This window comes from Monodon monoceros, unplaced genomic scaffold (genome assembly GCF_005190385.1).
Source record: "Monodon monoceros isolate NGI ecotype Baffin Bay Population unplaced genomic scaffold, NGI_Narwhal_1 Super_Scaffold_16, whole genome shotgun sequence".
In the NCBI taxonomy this organism is placed as follows: domain Eukaryota; kingdom Metazoa; phylum Chordata; class Mammalia; order Artiodactyla; family Monodontidae; genus Monodon; species Monodon monoceros.
In genome coordinates this window covers 60500885-60523855 of record NW_021703772.1, presented here as the reverse complement: position 1 = coordinate 60523855, position 22971 = coordinate 60500885, and the positions used below count along the sequence as shown (strand labels likewise).

The 22971-nt window shown below is 35.4% G+C and overlaps 1 protein-coding gene across 1 annotated transcript in view; it reads left to right on the top strand.

The window, feature by feature from the left end:
• Positions 1-4456: 4456 nt before the first annotated feature.
• HAT1 (histone acetyltransferase 1) overlaps positions 4457-22971 on the top strand; it is a 49674-nt gene continuing 31159 nt past the window's right edge. The window contains exons 1-3 of the mRNA XM_029225985.1: positions 4457-4545; positions 9468-9572; positions 21441-21516. Of these exons, the coding sequence (XP_029081818.1) occupies positions 4539-4545; positions 9468-9572; positions 21441-21516 (188 nt within the window). The 5' untranslated portion in view covers positions 4457-4538. The remainder of the gene's footprint in view (positions 4546-9467; positions 9573-21440; positions 21517-22971) is intronic.

Here is a 22971-nt window from a genome sequence, read left to right as displayed (position 1 = left end):
TTTTATTCTTTAAACTCATCCTAACCCTACCAACACACCCTTCTTACCTGATGAAGCAGGTTCTCTTTGTATTATATGATGCCGGTTAGCATGACAGTTTCTTTGTCTTAGATCATTAAATTCTGGATTCCTTCTAGCAAAATTTTCAGAAAGAATTCTTTTACTAATTTGCACAGTGATTGGTTGGTTTAGCTTGTTAACAACTATATATATTCCCTCAAAATTCTGATTTGTAAAATAATTTAGAAGAAACACTACCATAAAGCTATTTTATTTTTTTGTAATTCTTTTAAGGGAGAGGTTTATAACTAAATACTTAACAGCACTGTACAGCAGGCATAAAAGCTCTTCACTTTGTGCGTCCAGATCATAGGAAGTTAAGTCTTGTTCTGCATAGTGATATGGGTAAACAGGTTACAAAAGGGGTGCCTGAAAACCAACCCATTAGAACGACAGCTTTCACAACAATGTGAATATACTTAATGCTACTGAACTGTATGCTTAAAAATGATTAAGATGGGACTTCCCTGGTGGCACAGTGGTTAAGAATCCACCTGCCAATGCAGGGGATGTGGGTTCGAGCCCTGGTCCGGGAAGATCCCACATGCTGCAGAGCAACTAAGCCCGGCCGCCACAGCTATGGAGCCTGCGCTCTAGAGCCCATGGACCACAGCTACTGAGCCCACATGCCACAACTAAAAAAGCCCACGAACCTAGAGCCCGTGCTCCGCAAAGAAGAGTAGCCCCCACTCGCTGCAACTAGAGAAAACCTGCATGCAGCAACAAAGACCCAATGCAGCCAAAATTAAAAATAAATAAATAAATAAATTTTTTTAAAAAAATTACTAAGATGGTCAATTTTATGTTATGTATTTTTTTACTACAATCAAAAAAAAGAAAGACAGAATGACTGAAACAATATATCAGTTTAAAATATTTCTAGTCATAATTTTCACCACGTTTTAGTCTTATTTATTTAATATCAAAGTAGCTTTGATAAAGTTTTCTTCACCCTCCTCCTATCCTGAAGCTCTTCTACATTGAAAAACAACACAAAACAACAGCAAAAAAAAGTTTAAAACAGAGGAATAATGGTCATTTTTCTGTTGGCTAGAATGGAAAAAAGAATTAATATTTGAAGTAATTTTTAACTATGAAATGTCATAGGCATTATTGTGTTAGTCACCCTAAGTAGACATACATAATTAAAGCCATTTTTACAAACTATAGTTTCAAAAAGTAAAGCGGGCATCACTGGGTGGTCATTTTGTAAATAAGAATAAGCAATTATAGTCCTCTTCCCTCATTTTGACCAGTCTTTGCTTGTAAATAATGACAGAATGCAAAACTAGAAATATTAATTTTCAATTAACTGTTCCTTGTACCAGTTAAGCTGCTTCTCTTTAATTCTATGTATCATAATTTATAGAATGTAGAGTGTAGAGTTAGCCACCATGTTTAAAAACTTCCAAAAGACTGATAAGTTTCTAGTTATGAAAGAAACAAATACATCCTCATTAAAAGAAGCAAACAGCATTTTTTTAAAAATCCCTGATTAATCCCCATCTCCAAATTCCCTCTCCTAGAAGGAGCCACAGTTAAACTAGCTGGTTATGCTTCCGGATGTTTTCTATGTTTATATCAAAATACACTTTTTTATACAAGTAAAATAACATTATAATGTTGTTAACTTATTTTTTAACCTATTATATAGTATTTTCCCAAGTCAGTACATATTAGCCAGCTCATTTTGTTGAATGTTTAGGCTATTTCCAATGTGCCAGTAAAATTAATGCTGCCTTGAACATCTTTGATCATTTATCTTTGCATTCTTGTGCAAATAATTTTGTAGGACAAATACTTCTAAGTGGAACTACTACCTCAAAGGATGTACAAATAGAAACGTGTTAAATTTTTTAAATTGCTAAATTGCTTCTCAAAAAGTACTAGTTTACACACCTATGGGTAGTGTATGAGAATTGAAATATGGAATTTGCAAACTGTTGGTGCTGTGCATCTTAATAATATACATACCTTCCTCTAACAGTAGTTTTCAATATGAGCTGGCCTATTTTTATTTTCTTTCTTTTATCCTATATGAAAGTCATCTAGCTGGATAGGGGATTCTGGATAATTGTTCTGGGAACTGAAACTCATACACCACACCCCCACCCTTTGCACTATGAGCTAAACAAATGAGTTAACTAGCTATTCTTATTTGTCTGTAGAGATGTATGTATTTTGAATTAAAGACACATCAAGTACCTGCATTTTTCTTTTGGATCTCAAATTTCCTACATCCACTTTCTGATAACCATCTTTTTAATACCATGTTTTTTTAAAAAAAAATCCCTTCCGGAGGTTTCAAGACATGATGGCAAAATTTACTAGTCCATATGCAGTTGAACCTGTACCAAACATACAGTTGCTAGTTCATTCCTAACAGTGTAATATGGCCTTTTTCTATGGAGAAAAATGCCTTTTCCAAATTTCCTATTCTAGAATGAATGGTATCATACTAATACCACCTCATATTAATATAGAATTTTACAATTTACAAACCTCTCTCCTAAATTTTTCCATTTGATTTTCACAACAACTCAATGTAATGACTGGGAAGGTTTTTATCTCCACTTAATAGATGAAACAAGGTCACACAATCACGAAGTAGTAGAACTGAGACTAGTAGGGCACTGAATTTTCCACACCACTATGCTGCCTCCTTCCTATACATGAGGACAGCAGATTCCTTTTGTAGAAATTGTATTCTATGGTGGTAACATTCACTTCCTAAATCCCCTTTAGAATAAGGTAAAATATAAATTGAAAAGAGTGGGAAAACCCTACAAAAATATTTTTTCCTTTTTGGTAATTTTATTTTTACCTTTCTGAAAGAAGTCATTCATTTAGGTTTTAGATAAACTAGCTAAACATGTATTCTGTGACATTTTTAATAAATATGTGTGAAGAGTTCTAAGACAAGGACAATTTAAAACTGTAACCTCAATTCTGCAAGCAGATCATATGAAATATTAGTCATATAATATATAGGTTTCATCGTATTTCTTATTCATATTCATCTTATTTCTTATTCATATTATCATATATGTTTCAACATATTTCTTCCCTACAACCAACCGTAAAGTCACATAAAGTCATAAAATCTGTTTCAGATTTGCGGCAGTTAAGACAAATTCCTCTTGATTTCTTATTTTAAGGATCATAATTGCCGGTCAGCTATTGGCCAATCTAAAGGTAAGGTAGTTTTGGAAAGAAATGCTGAATCTTGCCATTTTGAAAGAACGATTATATAAAAAGATTGTTTTCCATTTTTGATCTAAAATGTCATTACTGACAACGATTTCAGTTTTCTTCTTAACATTATGATTGTAATTTCTTATGTTTCAATAAAGCTTAAAGAAAAAGGATCTGAGCATTCTCAGTACCTTTTCTGATCTTTACCTTCAGGAGGGCCATCTCCATGTAGTCAAATACTGAGCTGAGTATCTGGAGAACTGGGCTTTTGTGTAGGCTGTACACTGAGTGTGAATTTGGGTAATTTCTCTTTTCTGGGCTTTAGCTTCCGCATCTCTAAAACGAGGAAGTGTGTTAGTCCTAGATTATCATCCCAAGGGTCCATTTTAGCTCTAGTATCATCATTGTAAAACCTATTAACCAACATTTGTTGAGACAAGGCATTCTAGTGTACAGACATCATGGGAGTATTTGTGGATACCTAAACAGTGGCTTATCCTCTGGGACAAACAGTTTCAGCAGCTACTAAACACTAACAAGCCCTATGGCCCAAATCAGGTAGCATCCTGTGATGTGGTTACGCCATGAGGACTTGAGAGATGTAGAACCAGAACAGTTCCGGTCACCTAAATTATTACTAGGTAGCAATTTCCTTACACTAAATTGTTGCCTCATAACCTTAAAATGCGAAAGCCGAGTGCCTAAGATATCACACCGTATACATACTGTTAAAAAAACATAAAAGAAAAACGATGTTAAACAACTATTTACCGCAAAAATAGAAACAAATAAATATGGGAAAATTTCTCTGGCAACTAGAACTCAATCCCTATATTTTACCTGTAAAACTAGGGCTCAGGTGTTTGGATCTACTGTCCAGGCCAAGGGAAAAGTTTTTCTAACAGTCTCCAAAACATCGTTAAGGGGGAACAGAAAACTGCCAGAGGTATGTATATTATGCAAATCAACCCCAAAGAAACTCTCCTCGAGCCAGCGAGCATCTCAACAGAGAAAATCCCTTTGCGGCCTCCTCCTCCAATTCAAGCCTCAAAGAGGTTGACTGCGCTGGCCGTGGCTAGGCAACCGTCCGAGCCTTCCCTGCCGTGTTAGCCCCGCCTCTCGAGGCGCTTCCACCACCCCGCGCCTAGAACCCCCTCCTCTCATTGGCCAGCACCAGGCCAGGGGTGGGCGGGGGAAATGCGTCAGAAAGTGTGCTCACTTCCGGCCAGGGAGCGCGCGGGTTGATTCGTCCTTCCTCGGCCGCGGGTCCTCGCAGCTCGGAAATGGCGGGTAAGTTCCCGGGAAAAGTTTACCAAGGGGAGGGGGCGGGCAGGTTTGGGAAAGAACGCCGAGACGGTGGTGACAGTGCCCGCCTGGAACTTTCGGGCTGCAGCCTGTTTTCTAGAAGGCCTGTTTCAGCCTGGAAACGCGGAACTCTCAGCTCAGCTCCTTGTCTGCCGAGGTTCGTGCCCCCGCCCCCAACGGCTCGGGGTTCTGCACCTTCTGCGGGGAACTCGGCCCTTAGGAGGGCCGAAGAGGCCAGGAGAAAGCGTCGTGATTTGGGCTTGTAAGGTGCCAGGTGCCTGGACGCCTGTTTCTCTTCTCGTTCCCTTTACCGACTGCTACCTCATCCACTAGTCTGGTTCTGTTCCCGCCAGCTGATTTTAATGCTCACTCTTCTCTTCCAGGTCTCTCTTCGCCTTCCGCTACAGTCAACTTCTGAGCTAGCGCATTGCTGTCTTGCCCTGCACTAGGGCTCTCATTTGAATCTTGATTGACTCCGTAATAGTCTCCTTAATGCCTCACACTTTAGTATTACTAAGATCTATTTAGATTTCCTTTGAGAGAGAGACAGTGAAGCATTCTTCCTTAATCTAAACTTCTCTTTTAGGGGGTGTCTATTTTAATTTTCTTGTGTTTATTCTATCCACCTCTTCTTTATTGAGTCTCTTCAGTTCACAACATTTAATAACTAATAATTGCCATTATTCTGTACGTTTATAAAGATTGTTTTGGGTTGAGTATATGCTTTTTTAAATCCATTTACATATCTTTTGAAGTGATGGACAGTTTCTTTTTCTTTTATCTTTCCCCATTGCCTTTATAGTAGTCTCAGTACACTTTTATGGATGTGCTGGATACATAGGCTATAGCATGAGCTCTACAGGTGTTTAAGGAAAGGCTCTTCTACCAAATAGAGACTGTAGGATTTGGGGGTACACTGGTACTATAAAAGAGGGGGGACGTGTATTGCACAGGGTATAGTGTTATAAGAATTACACCTAAATTCGAATCTCAGTCCCACCGTTTAGTAATCGGGTTCCCTTTAAGGAATAAAACCTCTTTCTTTTTTAAATTTTAATTAATTTATTTATTTTTGGCTGCGTTGGGTCTTAGTTGCTGTGTGTGGGCTTTCTCTAGTTGCGGCTAGCGGAGGGGCTGCTCTTCGTTGCGGTGTGTGGGCTTCTCATTGTGGTGGCTTCTCTTGTTGCGGAGCACGGGCTCTAGGTGCACGGACTTCAGTAGTTGTGGCACGTGGGCCCAGTAGTTGTGGTTCGCGGGCTCTAGAGCGCAGGCTCAGTAGTTGTGGCACACGGGCTTAGTTGCTCCGCGGCATGTGGGATCTTCCCGGACCAGGGGTTGAACCTGTGTCCCCTGCATTGGCAGGCGGATTCTTAACCACTGCATCACTAGGGAAGCCCAACCAAACCTCTTTCTAACTGAGCTTTTGAATATGAAATAGGGCTGATAAAGTATCTACTTGTCTTATAGAATTGTGGGGATTAAACTAATGTATGATTTGTTTCTTAGATTATACATAAATGCCTTGAGGTGGGTTTTATTATCTCACTTTAATAGGTGATGTTTGAGATGGGTTCTATTATAACATTTTTATCCAGTAGGGTCAGAGAAACCAAATAATGTGCTTTAGTTCACAGATCTAGTAAGTAAATAGTGAAGCCTGGATTTGAATCCAGCAGTTCTGACTCCAAACCATTAAACTATACTGCTTCAAGTGTTCCCCACATTCTGTATATGTGTGTTTTAACCGCTTACTGAAGTTTGCGGCATGTCATTGTACCCCATTTTTCATTTCTGCTCATGACCTTTTTTCCCTGAATTTTTCCTAATTTTTATGATCATTTTGTCAGGAGATTTATTGTCATCTTTGCTTGAAAGTTTCTCTTCATAATGGTTTCTTCCATTGTTAATTATTATATACATTGATGGGTAGCCAGGTTGTACTAAAACCATTTTGTTATTCCAGTAGCCTATGACTGCATGCACATGGTTACAAAAATTTTGCTAATACAGTGAAAATTTTCTTTCCTAACCCTGTCCCCTTTCCTTCTCTTTATCCTAGAAGTAACAGTGGTTACTAGTTTCTTGTGTATCCTTCCTGAGATAATCTTTCTATGCATTATTAGTTGTTTTTTTTTAGCATCTTTATTGGAGTATAATTGCTTTACAATGTTGTGTTAGTTTCTGCTGTGTAACAAAGTGAATCAGCTATATGTATACATATATCCCCATGTCCCTTCCCTCTTGCACCTCCCTCCTACCCTCTGTATCCCACCCCTCTAAGTGGTCACAAAGCACCAAGCTGATCTCCCTGTGCTATGCAGCTGCTTCCCACTAGCTATCTATTTTACATTTGGTAGTGTATATATGTCATTGCTACTCTCTCACTTCGTCCCAGCTTACCCTTCCCCCACCCCACATTCTAAAGTCCATTCTCTACGTCTGCATCTTTATTCCTGCCCTTCCACTAGGTCCATCAGTACCAGTTTTCTAGATTCCATATATATGTGTTAGCATACGGTATTTGTTTTTCTCTTTCTGACTTACTCTAGGTCCATCCACCTCACTACAAATAACTCAATTTTGTTTCTCTTTATGGCTGAGTAATATTCCATTGTATATATGTGCCACATCTTCTTTATCCATTCATCTGTCGATGGACATTTAGGTTGCTTCCATGTCCTGGCTATTGTAAATAGTGCTGCAGTGAACATAGTGGTACATGGCTCTTTTTGAATTATGGTTTTCTCAGGGTATATGCCCAGTAGTGGGATTGCTGGGTCATATGGTAGTTCTATTTTTAGTTTTTTTAAGGAACCTCCATACTGTTCTCCATAGTGGCTGTATCAGTTTACATTCCACCAACAGTGCAAGAGGGTTCCCTTTTCCCGACACCCTCTCCAGCATTTATTGTTTGTAGATATTTTGATGATGGCCATTCTGACTGGTGTGAGGTGATACCTCCTTGTGGTTTTGATTTCCATTTCTCTAATGATTAGTGATGTTGAGCAACCTTTCACGTGTTTGTTGGCAACCTGTATGTCTTATTTGGAGAAATGTCTATTTAGTTCTTCTGCCCATTTTTGTATTCGGTTGTTTGTTTTTTTGATATTAAGATTCATGAGCTGCTTGTATATTTGGGAGATTAATCCTTTCTCAGTCGCTTCATTTGCAAATATTTTCTCACACTCTGAGGGTTGTCTTTTTGTCTTGTTTATGGTTTCCTTTGTGGTGCAAAAGCTTTTAAGTTTCATTAGGTCCCCTGTGTTTATTTTTGTTTTTATTTCCATTTTTCTAGGAGGTGGGTCAAAAAGGATCTTGCTGTGATTTATGTCATAGAGTGTTCTGCCTATGTTTTCCTCTAAGAGTTTTATAGTGTCTGGCCTTACATTTAGGTCTTTAATCCATTTTGAGTTTATTTTTGTGTATGGTGTTAGGAAATGTTCTAATTTCATTCTTTTACATGTAGCTGTCGGTTTTCCCAGCACCACTTATTGAAGAGGCTGTCTTTTCTCCATTGTATATTTTTGCCTCCTTTATCAAAGATAAGGTGATCATATGTGCGTGGGTTTATCTCTGGGCTTTCTTTCCTGTTCCACTGATCTATATTTCTGTTTTTTTGTGCCAGTACTATACTGTCTTGATTACTGTAGCTTTGTAATATAGTCTGAAGTCAGGGAGTCTGATTCCTCCAGCTCCATTTTTCTTTCTCAAGATTGTGTTGGCTATTCAGGGTCTTTTGTGTTTCCATACAAATTGTGAAATTTTTTGTTCTAATTCTGTGAAAAATGCTGTTGGTAGTTTGATAGGGATTACACTGAATCTGTAGATTGCTTTGGGTAGTATAGTCGTTTTCACAATGTTGATTCTTCCAATCCAAGAACATGGTATATCTCTCCATCTGTTTGTATCGTCTTTAATTTCTTCATCAGTGTCTTATAGTTTTCTGCATACAGGTCTTTTGTCTCCTTAGGTAGGTTTATTCCTAGGAATTTTATTCTTTTTGTTGCAGTGGTAAATGGAAGTGTTTCCTTAATTTCTCTTTCAGATTTTTCGTCATTAGTGTATAAGAATGCAAGAGATTTCTCTGCATTAATTTTGTATCCTGCTGTTTTATCAGATTCATTGATTAGAGTTTCCTGGTAGCAGCTTTAAGATTCTCTATGTATAGTATCGTATCATCTGCAAACAGTGACAGTTTTACTTCTTCTTTTCTGCTTTGGATTCCTTTTATTTATTTTTCTTCTCTGATTGCCTTGGCTAAAACTTCCAAAACTATGTTGAATAATAGTGGTGAGAGTTGGCAACCTTGTCTTGTTCCTGATCTTAGAGGAAATGGTTTCAGTTTTTCACCATTGAGAACGATGTTGGCTGTGGGTTTGTCATATATGGCCTTTATTATGTTGAGGTAGGTTCCCTGTATGCCTGCCTTCTGTTGTTGGTTTTTTTAATAGTTGATCTGGAAGTACTCTGGGTAGAGTTTTTTCAGTATTAGAAATAAAATGCTATCCTGTAATTATCAAAGGACATTCTCACCTTGATTCTTAGCGGAGCAGTAGCATCCTTTTTATATTTCTTTTAAAAAGGCTACTTAGGTATAAATTCTAGCAGGTAATTTATATTAATATTAAATATTCAGAAATGTCAGTAGTCTGTCATTTTAATTATCAGCTTTACTCATTTATGTAAAGCAGGTCTAATTCACAAGCCTCTATCTCAAAAGTGATTTTTTTTCTGTTTTATGATGAGACAGTCATACTCAGTACATTTATGTAGGAGTATATGGAGATCTATGATCTGTTAGCATGTTGTAAGTCTTACCTTTATTCCAGTTCTAATAAGAACTCTATTTGTAGGTTTGACTAATTAAGCCACTTCCACCTAGACTTTTTAAAAACGTTTTTTCTTAGGATTTGGTGCTATGGAGAAATTTTTGGTTGAATACAAGAGTGCAGTTGAGAAGAAACTGGCAGAGTACAAATGTAACACCAACACAGCAATTGAACTAAAATTAGGTATGTATGCCTTTTTTAAGTAGTATTACGTGTGTACTGTGTGTGTATATATAATCTTTCTTTTTAAATTTGAAGTAGAATTTTATGTAAGAGCAGTTTATTGCAGACATTTGTATAGTTATTGTATTGTTTTTGCAATTTAATGTTTAGTTTTCTACACTTATTGAACACATTCAGATTTTATTAAGTCTTGGTTTATGTCATGGTGTGGGTAGATGTTTGAGAGATGGCAGAGTTTACATATAGAAAGTTCAGTGTGGCAAAAAGTGACAGGTATAAGTGGTCTCAGCCTCTTAAAAGTATTTACTTTTACTTATTTGCTTATAAAAATAATAGAAAATAAGTGTTGGGGAGAATGTGGGGAACTTGCATATGTTACTGATGGGAACATAAAATGAGGCAATTACTTTGGAAAACAGTTTGGCAGGTTCTTAAAAAGTTAAACATATATATTTGCCATATGACTCAACAGTTCAACTCCTAGGTATCTACCCAAGAGAAATGAAAATGTTTGTCCATACAAAAACTTGTACATGAATGTTCACAGCAGCATCATTCACAATAGCCAAAATAAATAGCCCAGATATCAATCAGCTGGTAAGCGGTTAAACAAAGTGTGGTATATCCATGTGATGGAATACTATTTGACGATAAAAAGGAATGAAGGTCTGATACATGCTACAACACTTAAAGCACTTAAAGCAGTTGAGTTTATGGGATGTAAATTATAACTCAATAAAGCTATTTAAGAAATAATTATAAGCTCATTCTGGTTCCATCACTTTCCATTCCTTAGGTTTCTCATCTTTAAAATGGAGTTAATATTACTTACTGTATAGTGGTTGTAAAGATTACATATGAGGTTAAATACAAGTAAAGTGCTTAAACAATTTGATTTAGAAATTCACAATAAATGTTAGCTATTATTATTTAAAACAGTACAAACATAACAGAAATACAAAGAAAGTGACAGATAATGGTGCCCTGATGCCTCACTAAAAAGATAATACTGATCTAAGTTTTTTTTTCTTGTACATACATTAATTTTCTAAAACCAGGATACTGTTGTAAGGCTGTTTTGTTATTTAGCTTAATAGTATCTTGAATATCATTCCTTGTAACTATATATAGAGCTACCTCATTCTTTTAAATTATATAATGCAGTATGACTGTATCATAACTTATTTAAGTATTCTCTGTTGGGAGATGTGCTTCTCCTCTTTTGCTGTTAAAAGTAATTCTCCAGTATATATCATTGCATATGTATGTACCCACTTGTGTGAGTGATCTGTAGAGTGTGTGGCTAGAAATTGAAATGCTGGATCAGGGTTTTTCAGCTTCAGCACTATTGACATTTTGGGTTAGATAATTCTTTGTTATTCTGTACTTTGTAGGATGTTTAGCAGCATTCCTTGTCTATTAACTAGATGCCAGTAACATTCTCCTTCAGTTGTGACAATCAAAAATGTCTTCTGGGGCTTCCCTGGTGGCGCAGTGGTTGAGAGTCTGCCTGCCGATGCTGGGGACACGGGTTCGTGCCCCGGTCCGGGAAGATCCCACATGCCGCGGAGCGGCTGGGCCTGTGAGCCCTGGCCACTGGGCCTGCGTGTCCGGAGCCTGTGCTCCACAACGGGAGAGGCCACAACAGTGAGAAGCCCGCATACTGCCAAAAAAAAAAAAAAAAAAAGGTCTTCTAACGTTGTCACATCTCCTGAGGGTTGTGTGTAAAATTGTCTCTGTTTAAGAACCACTGTGCTAGGTCAAAGGGTTACAAACATATTCTACTTTAGTAGCCGTTGCTAAATTGCCTTCCAAAAAAGTACCTGTGCTTACACCAGAATTTGAGATTGCTTTTTTACTTATTACCCTGGTCAGTGTTGCATATTATCATTAAAAAAAAACAAAGCAGAACACCCAGCCCCTGTGATGGGTGAAAAATAGCTTCTTGTTTTAATTTGCAATTGTAGTGAAAAACACATAACTTAAAATTTACTATTTTTTACCATTTTTAAGTGTAGAGTTCTGTAGTGTTTAGCATTTATACTCACATTATTGTGCAGCTGATCTCCAGAACCTTCTCATCTTGCAAAATTGAAACTCTGTATCCCTGTTTTCCCCCTCCTGTTAGCCCCTTGCTAACACCTTTTTACTTTCTGTTTCTAGAATTTGACTACTTTAGATACCTCATATAAGTGGAAGCATGTAGTATTTGTATTCTTGTGACTGGCTTATTTCACTTAGCATAATATCCTCAAGATTCATCCATGTAGCACGTGGCAGGAATTCCTTCCTTTTAAGGCTGAATAATATTCCATTACATGTATACACCACGTTTTGTTTATCTGTTCATCCGTTGATGGATGCTTGAGTTGCTTCCACCTCTTGGCTATTGCAAATAATGCTGCTGTAAATAGGGGTGTGCAACTATCTCTTCGAGATCCTGCTTCAAATTCTTTTGGATATATACCCAGAGGTGGGATTGCTGTATCATATTGTAATTATATTTTTAATTCTTTGAGGAACCTCCATACTGTTTTCCATAGTGGTTGCTGCTCCATTTTACATTCCCACCAACAGTGCACAAAAATTCCAATTTCTCCACATCCTTACCAACACATTATTTTCTGAGGTTTTTCTTCCCCCACAGTTTTTGACCATTTTTTGATTTGATAATTAAAATTGATTTTTAATCCTAAGAGAAGTATATCCTTTATATTCTAAAAGAATCAGCCCTTCTTTTGGTAATATGTTGCAAGTACTTTTTTCCCTGTTTTGAGTTTTGGTGAGTTTGTTATGTAGAAGTTAACATTTTTTATCTAGGGAAATTTCTTTTTCTTTTATGAGTTTTCACTGTGTCTTATAAAAAGGTCCTTCCTACTCTAAGATTATGAAAAGATTTATTTATTGTTTCTTTTAATAATTTGTCGATTTTTTTTCTCTTTTTAAATTGAAACCTTTGAATCTTTATCTTGATGAGGCATAGGGTAGGAGTCCAGCTTTATACTTTTCCAGATGGCTTAGTCAGTTATCTAGCTGCTGATTTGTTGTCTTCAACAATTAAAATTTCTTTTTTAATCATACTGAAATATTATATATATTCTTGGGTTTACTCTGGGGCCTTTTTATTTTCCCTGAGCCATTAGTGTACTGTTACAATAAATGTTGTGATTAGTATATGGTGTGACTAGGTCCCACTCATTTCTTTAAGAGTTTTCCTGAGTTTTCTCTAATGTCTTCTTCTAGGTGGACATTTTATCAGGTTCCAGAGAGGTGTTTGGTTGATTTTTTTAAATTGAGATCCTGTTAAAATTTAAGTTTAATATGGGGAGAACCAACATCTTTACATTGCTGAATCTTCCTTTCTAATAGCAAGAATATCTTTCTATTTATTCAGGTCTTTTTTTATGTCTAGCTGTGGAGTTTTAAATTTTATGTACAGATGATATACATTGCTTAAGTTTATTCCAAGGTATTTCATCTATTTTACTGCTGTTATAAATGGGATCTCCTCGTCCATTATATTTTCTATCTTTATTGTGTATGGGAGAACTATGGAAAATAATTCTTAATACATATCTTTTTCCCACATCAAAATCTAGTTTACATAAATTTTATACATATTTGACAGAACTAAAATTGACTGGGTTATTTGGTCAGTCTAATCCCTTACAGTCAGCAGCAATAATTTGCTTCCCTCAAAACAACCTTTCTTCCTATCTCCCTCTTTCCCTTCCCCTTCTACTTTCTCTGGAGAAATGTTTATTGAAAGCTACCATGTGACAGACATTGTACTAGACACATGGGATAACTTTAACTCTTGACTGCATACCAATAATTCCACTAAGGTTTATCCCAAGATTCTTCTCCCATAGCAAGCTATTTTCACTTTGTGTGTGAGGGATTGATAGGCACACTTTTCCCACACGGGTCCAGTGCTCTGGGGGTAGGTTACTGTAGAAAGAGTGGATCTTTTTTTCTATATGTCACTTTAATTATGTTTAGGTATACAATTAGGTAGCATTAACTACCTTCACAGTGTTGTGCAGCCATCACCACTATCTGTTTCCAAAACTTTTTTATCACCCCAAACAGAAACTCTATATACCTGTTAAGCAGTAATTCCCCATTCACCTTCCCCTCCAGCCCCTGGTAACCTCTAATCTACTTTCTATCTCTATGAATTTACCTATTTTAGATAATTTTTTAAGTGGGATATTTGTCCTTTTGTGTCTGGCTTATTTTACTTAGCATAATATTTTCAACTTACTTAGCAAATGTTTCATGTTGTAACATGTATCAGAGCTTCATTCCTGTTAACGGCTGAATAATATTCTGTTGTATACCACACTTCGTTTATTCATTCATCTGTTGATGGACACTTGGGTTGTTTCCTCCTTTTGGCAATTGTGAATAATGCTGCCGTGAACATCAAGATATAGTTGTCTATTGTCCTTGTTTTCAGTTCTTTTGCCATATAGCTAGGAACAGAATTGCTGGGTCATATGATAATTCTATGTTTAGCTTTTTGAGGAATTGCCAAATTATATTCCATAGTGGCTACACCATTTTACATTCCCACCAGCAATGTATGAGTTTCACTTTTTCCACATCCTTGTCAGCACTTATTATTTTTTTATATATAGCCATCCTAGTAGGTGTGAAATGACATCTTACTGCAGTTTTAATTTGCATTTCCCTGATAACTGATGACATTGAGCATATTTACATGTGCTTATTGGCTGCTTGTGTATCTTCTTTGTAGAAGTATCTGTTCAGATCCTTTGCATATTTTTTCATTGAGTTGTTTGTCTTTAATATATTTTTTGTTGTCATTGTTGTTTTAATATATTTTAAAAACAGATAATCTTACTGGATTCTTCTATGGTTGTGGAGAGTGGTTTCAGCTGATTTTCTTTGTTTTTCTCAAGCATGCAGTCATAGCATCTGAACATTTTAGTAAATTCACTTTCTTTTCTATATATACCTCTTACTTTGTTCTCTTTTCAGTTTGCATTGGCTAGCACGTTCAGAACAGTGTTAAAAAATGATAGCCGTCATTCCTCTTCCTTAAATTAATGATGCTTCTTGTTATTTCTCCACTAAACATGATCCTGGCTTATTACATTGGAGAGTATTTTTCAGTTTGCGAAGAGTTTTTATTCAAATATGCATATTAGACTTTATTGAGTGCCATTTTGGTTTCCCTGGAAATAATTTTTATTATATTATCTTATATACAATGTAAAACATAATATTTAAATAATTTTATTTTTAAATCTTTAGATTTTGAACCATTCTTGCATTTCAGTACCTTGAGATATTTTGTTTTGATGAAGACTATATTATCTTTAAATATTTTTACATTATTGTTTATAGATGATCTTGGTCTGTGTTTTTCTCCTCAAGGCTTTTGTACTCTTTGTAACTATTTCTCATGGCCTTCCCACTTTACCATTCCTACTCTCAGCAGTTTTTAAAGCATTAGGTATACTTGTTCCTTAAAGGCTTGAAATAATTCACCTTAATCATTTTGAAGAGATTGTCCTCTTAGGCCATTTAATGCTTTTCTTGCCTTAATACAATTTAGATTGCATTTTCAGGTTTTGTGTTTTACAGGCTACATTTTTTTGTCCTTCCATTTACTTTTAACCTGTCATTCCTTTTAGGCATGTCATTTATAGAGAACATACTGAATTTGATTTGTAAAAACTTTTTTAATCTAACCAGTTTATCTCCATTACATTTATTGTTTGTTGCTTTTGTCATATTTTTCTGTTGCTTCCTTACACTTTCTCATTCCTCTTTTCCTATGTAGTGTGTGTTTTGTTTTCCTTTATTCCTTACTCTCCAGTATACTCTTTTAAATTCTACTAAAAAGCCATATAACCAATTATAAAAATACAGTGTATTGTTAGTTCTACTGAGATGATCTTTGTTTTAAGTTTACTACCATTCAGCAAATACTTATTTAGGTGTACTATGTGACAGGCACTTATCTTGGCACTAGAGGTAGAGCAGTATACAAACAGCCCCTCTTTTCATGGTCAGCAAATGAGAAACAGACATATTAAATACATGACACATTGTGATATGTGTTATGGAGAAAATAGAGAGTGATCAGGTCTTACAACTAAGGTGACATTTGAGTAGATGCTAAGTAAAGTGAATCTGTGAATCATGTAGATACCTCAAGGATATCTCAAGGAGTGTTCCAGGCTGTCTCTTTTGTCTCCTTCAGACTGGAACAGTTGTCAGTCTTTTCTTGACTTTCCTGACCTTAACGCTTTGAAGATTACAGGCCAGTTATTATGTAGAATGTCCCTCAATTTGGGTTTGGCACATGTTTGCTTATCGTTTATTTCAGATTGTACATCTTTGTTAGGACTATCACAGAAGTGATGTGCAGATCTCATTGCATCCTATCAGTTTTTCATTAAACTTTCAATTCTTTCATTTATTTCCTATTTTATTTAATGAATTATAACCTGTTACTATCATTTATTTTGGTGGTCAATTTGTCCTTGACTTGACCAGTGGGAGGCCAGATCAGGTTGGCTTCTGTGTCTTTTTTATATGTCCTCCTTATTATTTGATTACTTCGTTTTTTGATTACTTTCTGGAACAAGATGTTCTAGGCTCGTGTGTTATTTCTGCCATAGCTCTGGAATTTAGTATACTCAGGAAAATATATGTTGGCCAGAACACAGGGTTATGAATAAACTTGTAGTCTAGAGTACAACTAGATACAGTGGGGAATATGTGGCATCTCTGAAGCTGCTTGAGAGCTAGAACCCATTATATCTGCAATATGAGCACCTGTTAGTAGGTTGTACATATGTTAAACGCCTAAGTATTTAATTAAACTTTAATAATTGATTAACATGCATTGGTGATTTCTTAATTTTGTTTTTGGCTAATAAGACATATGTAGAATGTATCTTCTTTTTTTTTTTACATCTTTATTGAAGTATAATTGCTTTACAATGGTGTGTTAGTTTCTGCTTTATAACAAAGTGGATCAGTTATACATATACATATACATATACATATGTTCCCATATCTCTTCCCTTTTGGGTCTCCCTCCCTCCACCCTCCCTATCCCACCCCTCTAGGTGGTCACAAAGCACCGAGCGGATCTCCCTGTGCTATGCGGCTGCTTCCCACTAGCTATCTGTTTTACATTTGGTAGTGTATATATGACCATGCCACTCTCTGGCTTTGTCACAGCTTACCCTTCCCCCTCCCCATATCCTCAAGTCCATTCTCTAGTAGGTCTGTGTCTTTATTCCTGTCTTACCCCTAGGTTCTTCATGACATTTTTTTTCTTAAATTCCATATATATGTGTTAGCATACAGTATTTGTCTTTCTCTTTCTGACTTCACTCTGTATGACAGACTCTAGGTCCATCCACCTCATTACAAATAGCTCAATTTCATTTCTTTTTATGGCTGAGTAATATTCCATTGTATATATGTGCCACATCTTCTTTATCCATTCATCCGATGATGGACACTTAAAAAACTACAAATAGAACTACCATATGACCCAGCAATCCCACTACTGGGCATATACCCTGAGAAAACCATAATTCAAAAAGAGTCATGTACCAAAATGTTCATTGCAGCTCTATTTACAATAGCCCGGAGATGGAATGTGTCTTCTTTTATGCTTTTTTGTCCCTCCAAAAATTACAGAAGTGATTCGGAGAACTAGGAAATATAGGAACTATATATATAGGAGTAGAAACAATAGGATGTATATTCAAAAAGAAAATTCATTGCAGGTCCTATGTTGGCAATAAGGTGCCATTTAGTATTCCAGGCCCTGATCTTCCATTTGTCTCCACAGATGTGAATGACATAATTTTTCTTGGGAAGAAAATTTTTAGTGCTTATTTTAAATTATTTCAGTTTTTATATTGTCTGTTTCTCTATTGGAATAATGCATATTTTGCAGAAATTTTAAAAAGTGCTGAAGAATATAAGAAATCAAAATTAAACCTGTAATTCTGTCACCCAGAATAACTACTTCAGTATTGTAATTTGGGATATTTCTTTCTAGTTTTTTAAATTATATTGTATATTCACTTATATTATTTCTCTTTTATAAAATTCAGGTCACAGTGTCATGTTCTGTTCACTTAACTGTAGGTACATTGTGAACATTTTTCTCTGTCACCAAATATCTCAGTAACATGATGTTTAGTGATTATATAAACCATTTCACATTTATATAATTTATTTAATCATTCTCCTATTGCTTGATATTTGGTTTGCTTGCTTGCTCTCTTGCTTTACTGACATAACAGCACTTCGTATGTGTTCTCATGTACATTTATATATGTCAGATTGAGTCAGCCTTAAACTCACTATTACCAACTTTGTAACCTTGAGCAAATTATTCTTTTTTGCATTATTCATCTGTAAAATGGAAGTAGTAATGTTACCTACCTTGTACAGCTCTTGCAAGGCTTAATTACAATAATGTTTATAAAATTCTTAACAAATTGCCTGGCACACAGTAAACGTTCAAGTGACAACTAATAATATTATTAGTAACATTATTATTTTGTGTGTGACTGCTCCTTAAATGTATATCCAATAACAATGTTTTTCACACAAAAACTTGTGCACACACGTTCACAGCAGCATTATTCAAATAGTCCCAAATGTTCGTTAACTGATGAGTGTATAAACAAAATACGGCACCTCTGTACAGTAGAATAATGTTCAGCCACGAGAAGGGAATGAGCTACTAGTACATGCTACAACATGGATGAACCTTAAGAACATATTAAGTGAAAGCAGCCAGACACAGAAGCCCTCATATTTTATAATTCTGTTTATTTGATATGCCCAGAGTAGGCAGATTTAGAGATCTGGTTTCATCCCTTTCATAGTAATTACTACATTTGTATAAGTGTTGAGGGTTTTTAAAATGAGAATAGAAAACTCACATTTGTCCCGTCTATTAAAAGGACTAACCTCCGTTCTTTGTGCCCCTAGCACCAATTGTTGGGTCCTTTTGTCTAAGGCCCAGGACTTTTTACCTTAAAAACCCTCTTTTGAGGAGATTACTTTCATTCTAATCTCTATCAAATTTAACCCATGGTATTTTCTCAATGTGTAATGCCAGGAACTTTTAGGCAACTTTTTAGAAATCTGCCCAGTGTGGTTAAAGGTCGTACAGTGAACAAATTTTCATGTTTCAAGTTTCACGATAAGGACTGATATAAAAACTTCACTTATTGGATAGTAAAAGAATCCTTTATTAACTACACAGCACTGGTTTTAAAGAGTTTCTCTTGGATTCTTATATTTAAAATCTAATCAAATCTGCTCAAGCCAATAAATATTTAAGTATATATTTGCCTTAAGCTATTTGAGTTTTACTTCATTTGGGGGTTTTTTTGGTTTGTTTTTTTGTTTGTTTGTTTGTTTGTGTTATTGCGGTGCGGGCCTTTCACTGTTGTGGCCACTCCCGTTGCGGAGCACAGGCACCGGACGTGCAGGCCCAGAGGCCATGGCTCACAGGCCTCGCCACGCCGCGGCATGTGGGATCTTCCCGGACCGGGGCACGAACCCGTGTCCCCTGCATTGGCAGGCGGACTCTCAACCACTGCACCACCAGGGAAGCCCGAGTTTTACTTCATTTTAACTAAAAGATTCATCACTTTACTTTTTCTTTTAGTCCCTATCTTCTGTGGACTAAATTCCATGCTAAAATAGTAAAACCTCACTAATTTGGATGACAGGAGCGGGTATTGGAAGAAGGCCAATCCAAATTATAGAAATAGTTATCATAACTAACCTTACACTTTTCCTATTCATTACTTGTGTTTTTCTCTAACCATGTCTCTACCCATCATTACCAAAGTGCTATAAAGCAGTAGCTTGAAATTAATTTTTTTTTTGAAATTAATTTTTAATAATTTCTAGAGACTTCAAGACATTTTAAAGTATTAGAGATGCAGTAGTTGGGAATTTTTAGGTTAATGAGTCTAGACATATTGGACTACTTTATTTTCTTATTATGAAATATTACAGACATGCAAAAATTACAAGCAACTAATGAATATCTCTGATTCAATCACTCAGCTTTTTCAAATCTTAGCATTTTGCTGTATTTTCCCAGGCCTTTTTTTTCTTTCAATTTTCATTACGAAAATTTGCAAACACAGAAAAATTGAGGGAATAGGATTATACCTGTATATCCTATACCTAGATTTAACAATTAACATTTTCCATATATGCTTTAATGTGTGTGTATTTTTGCTGAATTATTTGAAAGTAGCTTTCTGAACATCATGAATTTGCTCATAGCACACGTCCTAATATATGAATATGCACATATATAACCACAACACAGTTATTACACCTAAGAAAATTAGTGGTAATTCTTTGGTATCATGAAATTTTCTGGTTTCCCTGGTTGTTCTGTAAAGTCTTCAGTGGCTTAAAAACAAAAAAAGATTTAAACCAGAATCCACTCAAGAATCATGCATTGTGTTGGTGTTTCTTTAATCTCTTTTAATCCAGAACAGTCCCTCCTACACATGGAACTTTTCCCTCCCTATGCCATTGATTTATTAGGCAGAGTAAAGTCATTACATAGAATTATTAAACAAATCTGCATTCTGGATTTGTCTATTTCCTTTTGCTGGTATTTAATTTGTTCCCTTCTCTATTGTAAATTGGAGGATATAAAGCTGGATTAGAGCTAGCATAAAATTTTTCAGTAAGAAAACTTCATAGGTGATACTGTATGCATTATGTTGCATTGAATCAAGAGGCACATATTGTTGGTCTGTCCCACAATGAGTGATTCTAAGTTTGAGATCACTTGGAAAGATGGTGACCACCAGATCTCTACAGTGAAAAGATTGTCTTTCCTTTTGTAAATCAGTAAGCTGCTAGTTGATAACTTTGGCACCCTGTGAATGACCTGCTCTACGAGGACAGTGTTAGAAACTTTTCATCTGCAGTTATCTTTTCATTCTTCAATTGCTTAAGGGTTTGTTTGTTTTTTTTGGTAGTTTTTCTTCATAAGATAAATTATATTGGGAAAAAGTCCAGTAATATCAGTACTCATAATAAATGCAAATAAAAATAACAAGATACCCATTTCCATCTTAGATTGGTAGAAATTAAAGTTGAGGGTACAGAGTATTCTCAGGGATATGGGAGAAACAAAGGAGTTTAAGTAGCTGCTGGTGTGTATTTACAGTATTTTAAAGGGCACTTAAGCAGTATTTGCAAAAATATTTCAGTACTTTTTTCAGCACTTGTACTGCCAGGAATTTACTCTATGTATACTTGTAAAAGTATAGCATGGTTAAGGATGTCATTGCAGCGTTACTTTTAATAGCAAAAAAGAAAAGGAAAAAAACTAGGAACAACATAAACATCATCATCTTGCAGTCATAAAGAATGATGTGATGCTATGAGCTTCATCAAACTCAGATTGTTCTCGTTCTCAGAATGTTTCTTATAGCACTTTGTTTTTGTTTCCTTTGTACTGTAGCTTTTCTCATCTCAAAGTGCTTTTTTGGTTTTGTTTTCTTTTACTCTTTGCATTGTGTATAAACATACCAGAAAAGTAAAAATTAAATCAGATGCCTCTGTCATGCCTAGTTTTCTAATTCTTAGAATCAGTAGGGTTTTGACACTGAAGCACTCAAAGTAATATTCTGATTTTCATTGTTTGTTTTCCTCATGAAAATCCAGTGTAAATCATATAATGTAAAAGTGACATTTTAAGTAAGAAAAATGTCGGCTGTATCCTAGTTATACTGAAATTCTTAAACTGGAAATACCTGTCATCTTTAATATCGTTAATATCTCTATATTTTTTATTCTTTTAAACAGTTCGTTTTCCTGAAGATCTTGAGAATGACATTAGAACTTTCTTTCCTGAATATACCCATCAACTCTTTGGGGATGAGTAAGTAACTTAGTAAGATATTTGTCAAATTAGTATGGCAAAAACGTTTTTTTTTTAATTTAGAAATGAGAATTTATTTTCTTTACTGTTATTTTTCATGTAATTTATTTTAAAATATATATTAGAATGGCATTTTTTACATTGAGACACCAATCTACTATATAATACCTATCATTTAGTGCTATAGGTGCATTATCTCATTTAATTCTCATAATCTTAGCAATGGTATTATCATTTGTAGCATTAACATTGGTGGGATTGGATAGTTGCCTAAGGACCTATGAATGGCTGAAGTTCAGATTTAGTCAGTCTGACTGCAGAGCCCATATTCATAACTACTCCTTTTTTCCTACCATTTTGCTATACTGCTTTTAGAAAACACTCCCCTAAATCTGGGAAAGCTTAAGTTTATTCTGTGACAAGTAAATAAGCAATTAAGAGAAATTTATTTTCAGAAGCAACTTTAAAGATACGTCCTGGGCTATTCAGCACAATTCTTTAATTTCCTATACCTTCATTACATTATTAGAATAGTCCATCACCTTTTGTTTTTTTAACTTTTGATTTTGAAGAAAATTTCAAATTTACAGTAAGTTGCAAGAATAATATTCTGTATATCCTTTATCTACAATCATCAGTTATTAACATTTAGCTATATTTGCTTTAATCATTCTCTTATATAAATATATTGATAGGTTGTTGTTGAACCATTTGAGAGTAGGTTGCAGATATATCTTCTCTTACTCCTAAATTGTTTAGTATGTATTTCCTAAAACCAAGGACAGTAACCATAGTAGAATTATCAAAACTCAGGAAATTTAACATTGATACAGTACTGTTTTCTAAAATATAATCCACATTTCAAACTTTGCCAGTTGATTCCTAGTAATTCTTTTATAACAATTTTCCCCATCCTGGATCCAATCTAGAATCACGTATTGCATTTAGTTGTCATCTCTCTTTAGTCCCTTTAGTCTGAAACAGTTCTTCAGACTTTGTTTTCCATGGCACTGACATTTTTGTAGAGAATAGGCTAGTTTTATAAACCATTTTGGACTCATTTGATTGTTTCTTCATGATTAAATTCAGATAATGCATATTTTTGTAGTACCACAACAGAAGTTGTATATGTCCTTCTCAGTGTGTCATATCAGAAAGTCCATGAGGTCAGTTTGTCCCATTGTTGGTTAAGCTAACTTGGGTCATTAAGTTTCGAGGTATCTGCCAGGTTTCTCCACTAAAAGGTTATTGGGCTTTTCTTTGTTATTTATATGTAATCTGTGGGGAGATAGTCTGAGAGTGAAAATATCCTGTTTCCCATCAAACTTTCGCTCAGTAGTTTTAAAACTGTTAATGATTCCTGTCAGTATTTTACTATGATTGTAAAATGGCGATTTTCTAACTCTACCACACCTTCAGCAGTTATTAGTTTGCATTCTACTATAAAAACAGCTT